Source organism: Solanum lycopersicum, chromosome 6 (assembly GCF_036512215.1).
Source record: "Solanum lycopersicum chromosome 6, SLM_r2.1".
NCBI classification, from domain to species: Eukaryota; Viridiplantae; Streptophyta; class Magnoliopsida; order Solanales; family Solanaceae; genus Solanum; species Solanum lycopersicum.
This window is the reverse complement of record NC_090805.1, coordinates 30804207-30815852: the sequence shown is the minus strand read 5'-3', so window position 1 is coordinate 30815852 and position 11646 is coordinate 30804207. Positions and strand designations below refer to the sequence as shown.

Genomic DNA, 11646 nt, shown 5'->3' with positions numbered 1-11646 from the left:
TGTTCTTTAGATTGAGTACATTAACATCTTTCAAGATTCATTATCATTATTTCTCTTGTGTCGGCACGTGACACTCCGCTCCCTCATATTCATTAATCCTCTTGTGTCGGTACGTGACACTCCGATCCCCTAAATCTACGTGACGGTTCGTGACACCCGATCCCCTAAGTCTACGTGTCGGTTCGTGACACCCGATTCCCTAAATCTACGTGTTGGTTCGTGACACCCGATCCCCTAATTCTATGTGTCGGTTCATGACACCCGATCCCCTAATTCTACGTGTCGGTTCGTGACACCCGATCCCCTAATTCTACGTGTCAGTTCGTGACACCCGATCCCCTAATTCTACGTGTCGGTTCGTGACACTCGATCCCCTAATTCTACGTGTCGGTTCGTGACACCCGATCCCCTAATCTCATTCTATCAATTCATCAAGCCTTCTTTTATACCAAGACATCATCAATCTCATTACTTTAGTTCATCAAGCCTTCTCCCTTACCAAGGCATCATCATTAACAAGAGATTAGGTTTTTATCAAGATTTGGGATTCAATAGCTTCATCATGGTTAATATAATCACAATTATATAATCACGTTCATGCAAGCATACAATTAAGCACATAGCAGGGTTTACAATACTATCAATACATATCATTCTCTATTAAGAGCTTACTATGAAAGCATGAAAACCATAACCTATCTCCACCGAAGACTAGTGATCAAGCAAGCAAATTCCCAAAGCTTTGTGTTTTCCTCTTCGTTTCTCCTCTCTCGATCAATCCTCTCTCTCTATCAATTCCCTTCTCTCTCTTTCTGTTCTTTTCTTTTTCTTATTTCAACCCTCTTTCTTTTACCCTAATTAGTATATAATTAAGAATAAAAGATGGCAATAATGCCCCACTAATTAACTTAAGGTTACTTCTTTTAACCCCCAAGTAATTAGACTTATTAACAATAACCCACTAACTTTATAATTAAGGCAAGAATAGTCAAAAACATCCCTTAAAATAATTAAGGAAATCTGACTCAGACTGGGATTACGCAGCCTGTGACAGGCGACGGTCCGTCCTGCTGCTCCGTCACAGACTTCAGAGACTCAATTTCTCTGAAGGGTCTGTGACGGTCCGTCACACCTGTGACGGTTCGTCCTGCCATTTCGTTACGAAGTTCAGTGAGTCGATATTCAGTACTAAATTTCAGATTTTCTAAGTGTTTTGAAACGAGACCCTGCGACGGTCCGTCGTGCCCATGACGGTCCGTCGTGGAGTCCGTCGCCTCCGCCTGTTTTTCCAGAAATAAAATCTGCTGCTCAAAACGACTAAACAGGTCATTACAATAGATACCAATTTACCCATCATTCGTCCCCGAACGATCACAAGAAGGAAAACAAGGGCGAAAATGAGTACCTGAATCTGTAAACAGATGTGGGTATCTTTCTCGCATATCTGCCTCCTTCACCCAAGTGGCTTTTTCAACGGGTCGATTCTTCCATTTAACTTTGATGGATGCAATCTCCCTTGATCTCAACTTGCGAATTTCCCTATCTAGAATGGCAACAGGTTCCTCCTCATAAGACAAATTCTCATCAAGCAAAATTGAATCCCAACGGATAATGTAGTTTCCATCCCCATGGTATCTTTTCAACATCGACACATGGAATACCGGATGCACTCTGGACAACCCTGGAGGCAAGGCTAACTCATAAGCCACCTCCCCTACTCGCTTAAGTACTTCAAATGGACCAATATACCTTGGGCTAAGTTTACCTCGTTTACCAAACCGCATCACCCCTTTCATTGGCGAAACCTTCAACAAGACTTGTTCACCCTCCATAAACTCCAAGTCTCTAACCTTCCGATCTGCATACTCCTTCTGTCTACTTTGCGCCACTAGAAGCTTTTCTTGAATAGATTTCACTTTCTCTATCGAATCCCGCAAAAGATCAGTACCCCAAGGTCTAACCTCGAATGCATCAAATTAACCAATGGGGGACCTACATCTCCTACCATACAATGCTTCAAATGGAGCCATATCAATGCTTGAGTGATAGCTATTATTGTATGAAAACTCCGCTAAGGGTAAGAAGCTATCTCAATGGCCACAAAACTCTATCACACATGCGCGAAGCATATCCTCCAACACTTGAATCGTTCTCTCAGACTGACCATCGGTCTGAGGGTGGAATGCAGTACTAAGGTCCAACCTAGTACCCAATTCCTCATGCAATGTTTTCCAAAATTTAGAAGTAAACTGCGTACCTCTATCTGATATGATGGATAGTGGAACCCCATGCAACCGAACAATTTCTGAGATATAGATCTTGGCTCACTTCTCGGCATTGTAAGTCACCTTAACCGGAACAAAATAAGCAGACTTAGTTAACCTATCAACGATCACCCAAATAGAGTCGTACTTACCCATCGTCTTTGGAAGACCAACCACGAAGTCCATTGCAATTCTCTCCCACTTTCATTCAGGAATGGGCATTCTCTGAACTGTTCCTCCGGGCCTCTGGTGTTCATACTTTACTTGTTGACAGTTTGGACATTTGGCAATAAAATCCACTATATCACGCTTCATTCTACTCCACCAAAAGTGTTGCTTTAGGTCACGGTACATCTTGGTTGCACCCGGATGTATCGAATACCTTGAACTATGAGCCTCTGTCAGAATAGTGTTGATCAAATCATCGACGCGGGGTACGCATACCCTTCCCTTGATCCTCAAAACACCTTCCTCATCGATTTGTGCTTCCTTAGCCTCTCCTCGCAATTCCTTATCTTGGATTCTGTGCAGTTTCTCATCATCAAACTGTTTTCCTTTAATCTTGTCAAGAAAAGAAGATCTTGTTTCCACACAAGCCAACAATCCTCCCTTCTCATTTACTTCTAACCTCATAAGGTCGTTAGCCAGAATCTGAATTTCTCTAGCCAATGGACGTCTAGAAACTTGCAAGTGAGCTAGACTTCCCATGCTTCTTGCCTTTCTACTTAAAGCATCCGCTACAACATTCGCCTTCCCCGGATGATACAAAATAGTGATGTCGTAGTCCTTCAGTAGTTCCATCCATCTCCTCTGTCTCAAGTTCAAATCTTTCTGAGTGAAGACATACTGAAGGCTACGATGATCCGTGTAGACCTCACACTTAACCCCATATAAATAGTGTCTCCATTTCTTTAATGCAAACACTACCGCGGCCAACTCCAAATCATGAGTTGGATAGTTACGTTCATGCACTTTTAATTGCCTCGAAGCATAAGCAATCACATTCTTCTCTTGCATTAGTACTGCACCCAAACCAGAATAGGATGCATCACAATAAACAATGAAGTTCTTACCCTCTACGGGCAAGGTGAGAATGGGTGTGGTAGTGAACAAAGTCTTGAGCTTCTGAAAGCTTTCCTCACATTCATCCGACCATACAAATGGAATATTTTGCTTAGTCAAGTTCTTAAGTTGGGAAGCAATAGAAGAGAATCCCTTGACAAATTGGCGGTAGTAGCTAGCTAACCCAACAAAGCTCCTTATTTCTGACACATTAGTAGGTCTTACCCAATTCTTCACTGTCTCAATCTTAGAAGGATCCACCATCACTCCATCCTTAGAAACCACGTGCCCTAAGAAGGACACTGCATCTAGCCTAAACTCACACTTAGAGAACTTGGCATAAAGCTTTTTCTCCCTCAACATTTCCAATACCATTCTCAAATGGTCCTCATGTTCTCTCTTGCTCTTTGAGTATATCAATATATCATCAATAAATACGATCACGAAGAGGTCCAAATATGGCTTAAAAATACCGTTCATCAAGCTCATGAATGCAGCAGGGGCATTCGTAAGACCAAAAGACATCACTACAAATTCGTAATGCCCATACCTCATTCGAAAAGCAGTCTTTGGCACATCCGTTGCCCGTATTTTCAATTGATGGTAACCTGATCTCAAGTCAATCTTAGAGAAGACACAAGCACCTTGTAACTGATCGAACAAGTCATCAATGCGAGGAAGAGGATACTTGTTCTTTATGGTTACGTTGTTCAACTGCCGGTAGTCTATGCACATCCGAAAACTCCCATTCTTCTTCTTCACAAACAAAACCGGAGCACCCCAAGGGGATGCACTTGGTCTAATGAAGCCTTTGTTCAATAACTCTTGAAGTTGTGCCTTTAACTCTCTTAACTCCGCGGGAGCCATTCTATAAGGGGGTATAGAAATGGGGCGAGTACCCGGTTCAAGATCAATACAGAAGTCAATATCCCTATCCGGTGGCATACCAGGGAGATCTGCAGGGAACACATCCAGAAACTCACGTACCACTGAAACCGACTCAATCGAAGGTACTTGGGTAGTGTCATCCTTGAGATGTGCCAAGAAAGCTAAACACCCTTTACTAATCATTTTCTTAGCACGAAGAAAGGAGCTGATACGCACCGGATTGGAAGTGTAGTCACCCTCCCACACTAACGGATCTGTCCCAGGCTTGGCTAACGTCACTGTTTTAGCATTACAATCCAAGATCGCAAATTGCGGAGAAAGCCAAGTCATACCCAGAATTACATCAAAATCATCCATTTCTAAGATAACCAAATCTACATAAGTGTTGCTCCCCACAAAGTTCACCAAACAAGACCTATATACCTTTTCAACTACCACAGACTCACCCACCGGAGTAGAAACATGAATAGGCATATCAAGTAATTCACAATGTAAATTTAGACCATTAGCAAATGAGGAAGATACATAAGAAAACGTGGATCCAGGATCAAACAATACAGAAGCCATGCAATCACAAACTAGAAGATTACCTGTGATGACAGCATCAGATGCCTGCGCTTCAGACCGCCCAGGGAAAGCATAACAATGGGCCCTATCGTTTGTTTGTCCATTGCCCCTACCATGTTGTGATGTAGTGGCTCCAGTTTTCCCATCACCTAGACCATTTTGGTGAGCACTATTACCTCGACCACCACGTCTTCCAGAATAACGGCCTCTACCATGACCACCTCTACCTCTAGCCATTGGGGGTCTATAACTCTGTTTTGGACAATTCCTCCTAATATGTCCAGTCTCCCCACATCCATAACACTCTCTTGAGTCAAGCATAGGTCTCTCAGAGAAGTGTTGACCAGTCTGAGGTGGACCCCCAACTACAGTCTGTAGTGAAGACTGAATGGGTCGAACTGAGTAACCTCCAGAACCTTGTCCTCTAGAGTAATAACCATTAAACTCACCTCCCTTTCGAAACCTTTTTGATGTCGATGTCTTGGTGAAGTCATCTAGCTTCACTCCTTCCACCTCTATCACGAAGTCTACCACCTCTTGGAAGGATTTTGCCGTAGCCGCTACCTGTAAGGCTGAAATCCGCAACTCTGACCTCAACCCCTTCACAAAACGGCGAATCCGCTCTTGTGGACTGAAACATAGTTGGGTGGCATACAGGGATAATGCACGAAACTTAGCCTCATATGCATTGACCGACATCCTACCTTGCTCTAGGCTCAAGAACTCATCCCTTTTCCTATCCCTCAAAGTTCGGGGGATATACTTCTCCATAAACAAGCTAGAGAATGAGGCCCAAGTCATAGGTGGTGCCTTTGTTGGTTGACTCTCAATATGTGACCGCCACCACATTTTGGCGTTTTGTTGAAACTGATAACTCACGAACTTAACACCAAACCATTCTACTATACCTATCTTGTGTAGTAGCTCATGACAGTCAACCAGAAAATCGTAAGCATCCTCAAATTCTGCACCCTTGAAGACTGGAGGTTTCAATTTTAAGAACTTACTGAAAAATTCATGCTGATCATTTCTCATTATAGCCCCAGTAGTCAGACGTGGAAACGTGCCTATGCCCAATGAGGCATCCATACGAGGAGCCATAGTGGCTGCATGTTGTACCTCTGAAACTGGAGGTGTTGGTGCAGAAAACACTGGAGGTGCCTGACCTTGATCGGACAACCCACTAAGATAAGCGAGCACCTGATTTATCATCTCTGGGGTAGGCTGGGGTGGCAATCCCTCATTCTGCACTTGTTCATTTTCCCCATCCTCCCCTTCTCTTATTACCTCCTCAGTCGGTGGAGGAGTCACTGCCCTAGTATCAGATGGACTAGGTGCTCGTCCTCTTTCCCTAGAGGATGTCCTCCCACGACCTCTACCACGGCCTCTTGCCGCTGCTCTTCCTCGAGCTACAGCCCCAGTGGCTGGCTCATACGCACCCTGTCCCGCCGGTGCTGGTGTTGGTGCTGGCGTAGTCGTTGCTCTAGTTCTAACCATCTATGAAATAGAGTGAAGATGGTCAGATACCAATTTGTATCACCTAGATACCAATTGGACCCAAGTAATAGCACGAAAAAAAGAAAGAAAGAATGGAATTTTCCTAAAGTCTTATAGCCTCTTAAAGAAAAGTAAAGGCGTCCCCCTACCGTTCTTTAAGACTCTACTAGACTCGTTCTTGTGTGATGAGACCAACGAACCTAATGCTCTGATACCAAGTTTGTCACGACCCAAAACCGTGCCGCGACTGGCACCCACACTTACCCTCCTATGTGAGCGACCAACCAATCTAAACTCTAACATTTCAATATAACATCAACAGTAAATAATGCGGAAGACTCAAACTCATTAAATAAAACCAATTCATTAACTTCTAAAATTCAACATCTATAACTCAAAACTTATCATTCCCCAAAATCTGGAAATCATCATCACAAGAACATCTACTTCAAATTACAAAATCTAAGAGTATTCTAAAAGCTAAAAAAAATACATAAGAAGCTAGTCCATGCCGGAAGTTGAAGGCATCAAGACTTGAAGAAGAAGATCCAGTCTAAGCTAGAAGCATTAGCTCACCTTGAATTTCCGATGTAGTAAGACTGGCTTGAATTACTGTTGAGTCGAAGACGATGGCACGTTTGCTGCACTCCACAAACAAATGAGAAGAAAACATAAAAGTAGGGGTCAGTACAAAACACGGGTACTGAGTAGATATCATCGGCCAACTCAATCTATGTGTCGGTTCGTGACACCCGATCCCCTAATTCTACGTGTCGGTTCGTGACACCCGATCCCCTAATTCTACGTGTCGGTTCGTGACACCCGATCCCCTAATTCTACGTGTCGGTTCGTGACACCCGATCCCCTAATTCTATGTGTCGGTTCGTGACACCCGATCCCCTAATTCTATGTGTCGGTTCGTGACACCCGATCCCCTAATTCTACGTGTCGGTTCGTGACACCCGATCCCCTAATCTCATTCTATCAATTCATCAAGCCTTCTTTTATACCAAGGCATCATCAATCTCATTACTTTAGTTCATCAAGCCTTCTCCCTTACCAAGGCATCATCATTAACAAGAGATTAGGTTTTTTATCAAGATTTGGGATTCAATAGCTTCATCATGCTTAATATAATCACAATTATATAATCACGTTCATGCAAGCATACAATTAAGCACATAGCAAGGTTTACAATACTATCAATACATATCATTCTCTATTAAGAGCTTACTATGAAAGCATGAAAACCATAACCTACCTCCACCGAAGACTAGTGATCAAGCAAGCAAATTCCCAAAGCTTTGTGTTTTCCTCTTCGTTTCTCCTCTCTCGATCAATCCTCTCTCTCTATCCATTCCCTTCTCTCTCTTTCTGTTCTTTTCTTTTTCTTATTCCAACCCTCTTTCTTTTACCCTAATTAGTATATAATTAAGAATAAAAGATGGCAATAATGCCCCACTAATTAACTTAAGGTTACTTCATTTAACCCCCAAGTAATTAGACTTATTAACATTAACCCACTAACTTTATAATTAAGGCAAGAATAGTCAAAAAGTCTCTTAAAATAATTAAGGAAATCCGACTCAGACTGGGATTACGCAGCCTGTGACGGCCCGTTGCGCTTGCGACGGCCCGTCCTGCTGCTCCGTCACAGACTTCAGAGACTCAATTTCTCTGAAGGGTCTGTGACGGTCTGTCACACCTGTGACGGTCCGTCCTGCCATTTCGTTACGAAGTTCAGAGAGTCGATTTTCAGTACCCAATTTCAGATTTTCTAAGTGTTTTGAAACGAGACTCTACGACGGTCCGTCGTGCCCATGACGGTCCGTCGTGGGGTCCGTCGCCTCCGCCTGTTTTTCCAAAAATAAAATCTGCTGCTCAAAACGACTAAACAGGTCATTACATTATTATTATTATTATCGTTGTCATTATTATTATTATTATTATTATTATTGTTATTATTATTATTATTATTATTGGTGTTATTATTTTATTATTATTATTATTATTATTATTATTACTATTATTATTATTATTGTTATTGTTATTGTTATTGTTATTGTTATTGTTATTGTTATTATTATTATTAGTAGTATTTTTATTGTTATTGTTATTATCATTATTATTATTATTATTATTATTATTGTTATTATTATTATTACTATTATTATTGTTATTGTTATTATTATTAGTATTATTATTCTTATTATTATTATTATTGTTGTTGTTATTATTGTTATTATTGTTATTATTGTTATTATTGTTATTATTATTGTTGTTGTTATTATTATTATTATTATTGTTATTGTTATTGTTATTGTTATTATTATTATTATTATTATTATTATTATTACTATTATTATTATTGTTATTGTTGTTGTTGTTGTTATTATTATTATTATTATTATCATTATCATCATCATTATTATTACTACTATTATTATTGTTACTGTTATTGTTATTGTTATTATTATTATTAGTATTATTATTTTTATTATTATTATTGTTATTATTGTTATTATTGTTATTATTATTATCATTGTTATTATTTTTTTTATTATTATTATTATTATTTTGGTAACTACATTTTATTAATTACCAAGAACAAAACCATACAAACCAAGTAGCTATCACAGCATACTTCAAACTTAACCAAAGCAAAAACAGACTCAACAACTCTACCTACACTACTAACTACTTAACTGCCAAATGCTGAGTTCTAACAATAGTAATGTAGACTATCTCTTTAACAAGTTGTTCCTCATTTCTACTCTTGTGTTCAAAGATTCTATTATTTCTCTGCATCCCTAATCTATAGATACCTTTAGCAAGCATTGCCTTGAACAGTTGTGCAGCTGCCCTCTTCCCTTTTCCATGCATAATGCACCATTGTACAAATTGCTCCCAAGTCATTAGAGCTTCAGTTTGTCTCTCTATTGAGCTTAACAATCTCTCCCATATTCTTCTTGCATAATTACATTGTATAAATAGATGGTGTGCAGTTTCTTCTTCATTCTTGCACATCACACAAATCTTCTCTACTTCAATTCCCCACTGAGTTAGTCTATCTATTGTCACCAGCCTTTGATTCAGCATGATCCACATTGTGAAATAAGCTTTTGGTCTTGCAGCATTGTTGAACATAAGATAGGTCCATACTGGCTTTTGTTGTTCTCTTTTCATGTGTTCATAAAGTTGTCTAACCATCCCTTTATTCTTCCTTTGTTGCTGCTGGACTTGCTCCACACTTTGTTGAGCACTCATGACTTTTTGTACCATCCAGCTTGCTTGTTTCCTCCTCTGCCACTCTCTTTGTCCTTTTATATAGTATGTGTGAATCCATTTGATCCAGAGTTTATCTTCCTTGTTAGCTAGATCCCAGCACAATTTAGCAATCGCAGCTCTATTCCATATTTTCATATTAATCAGTCCTATGCCTCCCTTACTTTTAGGACAACACACTTTCTCCCATGCTATCAAGGCCTTCTTTGTAACATCTCCAACCCCTGACCATAAGTAGCTTCTGCATAGTCCGTCAATCACTTTTATTATCTTAGTTGGTATGATAAATAACTGTGCCCAGTAGGATTGAACTCCAAACAAGACAGTCTTAATCAGTTGTGTTCTTCGAGCATAGGACAATATTTTTGCTGTCCACGACTTGATTCTTGACATGATCTTGTCTATGAGGGATTACCATTGTATTATGCTCAGCTTCTTTGTCGAGAGGGGAACTCCCAAGTATTTGAAAGGTAGTTCCTCCATTGTATAGCCCATCTGTTGCATAATCTGTTGCTTTATCTCTATTTGCACTCCTCCATAGTAAATAGAACTTTTTGTAAGATTTGCTTGCAATCCTGAGGCTTGAGAGAAGTCTGAAAAACATCTTTGTAGCATCTTGATAGATTCCAGATCACCACTTGAGAAAAATAGAAGATCATCTACAAAGCATAGATGAGTTATGGCCAACTTAGAGCATTTGGGATGGTATTTGAACATTTTCTCTTCTCTGAGTCCTTTGAGTAATCTACTAAGATATTCCATTGCTATAGCAAACAGGATTGGTGACATAGGATCACCTTGTCTAAGTCCTTTTGCTGCATCAAATCTCTGAGTAGTTTGCCCATTCACAACAATAGTGTAATTCACTGTTTTCACACACTTTATTACCCATTGAATAAACATGTCTGGAAATCCCAGACCTTCATTACATGTTCTAAAAAAGGCCATTCAACTGAGTCATAATCTTTCTGTAGGTCTATCTTCATCATACTCCTAAGAGATATATTCTTCCTAGTATAAGATTTAACCAGCTCATGAGCCAATATAATGTTATCTGCAATCTTCCTCCCTGGTATAAAGCCAACCCGACTTTCATAAATAATATCAGGCATAACATCATGCATTCTCCTTGTTATCACATTTGAAATGATTTTATAGATCACAGTACAACATGCTATAGGTCTGTATTCTTTCACAGTTTTAGGACTTTGCACATTTGGAATTAGAGACACAAGAGTACAATTGAAAGGCTTAAACAATTTCCCTGTTGTGAAGAATTGTGTGACAGTTGTAATAACATCTTCTTTAACAATCTTCCATGTATGCTTAAAGAATAATGCATTATAACCATCTATGCCTGGTGCCTTATCATTCCCAATAGACTGCAATGCTGTATATATCTCTTGTTCTGTTACATCTGTGCACAGTTGAATTCTTTGTTGCCTTGATAACACTGGACCTCTCTTCATCACCTGAGCATTGATGGCTGAAAGCTCACCTGCTGAGGACCCCATAAGACTTTTATAGAATTTGACAAACTCCTCTTGAATCTCCTGAGGCTCATACACCATCTTTCCATCTAGAGATAATATACTCCTTATATGCTTCTTTTGATTCCTTTCCTTTATCACTGAGCTGAAATACTTGTTGTTTGTATCCCCCAAAGTGATCCATCTAGGTCTTGCTTTTTGCCTTAAAGCATTTTCTTCTTGCATTGACCATTTTTCCAGCTGTATTAATAATTCCTTCTCTTTAATAACTAGATTATCTTGTGCCTGATTGTAAAGCTTCTCTTGTAGTTCTTCAAGTTCACTTCTTGCCTTCTCAATCTTCTAGCCTATGAATTGGAACTCTTTCTTATTCAATTACCTCAAGATTAGCTTGAGAGCCTTCAACTTATACCATATTCTTCTCATTACTTCACTTTCATATTCCTGCTCCCAGATTGTATCCACCATTTCCATAAAGGACTCATGCTCAATCCACACATTAAATAATTTGAATCCTACTCTGATCTGGTGATAGCTCTGTTGAAGTAGCAAGTGCATAGGACTATGATATGACACACCTGGGACCCCATATT

General features: G+C 39.8%; 1 protein-coding gene across 1 annotated transcript; it reads right to left on the bottom strand.

The window, feature by feature from the left end:
* Window positions 1-8975: 8975 nt before the first annotated feature.
* LOC138349327 (uncharacterized) lies at window positions 8976-9956 on the bottom strand. Its single transcript, XM_069299652.1, has one exon. It carries the CDS (start codon window positions 9954-9956, stop codon window positions 8976-8978), a length of 981 nt encoding a protein of 326 aa, XP_069155753.1.
* Between the last annotated feature and the right edge of the window lie 1690 nt (window positions 9957-11646).

Bases quoted from the DNA above. Each gene is read 5' to 3' on its own strand.
- LOC138349327 (XM_069299652.1), bottom strand. From the start codon at position 9,956: ATGTCAAGAATCAAGTCGTGGACAGCAAAAATATTGTCCTATGCTCGA.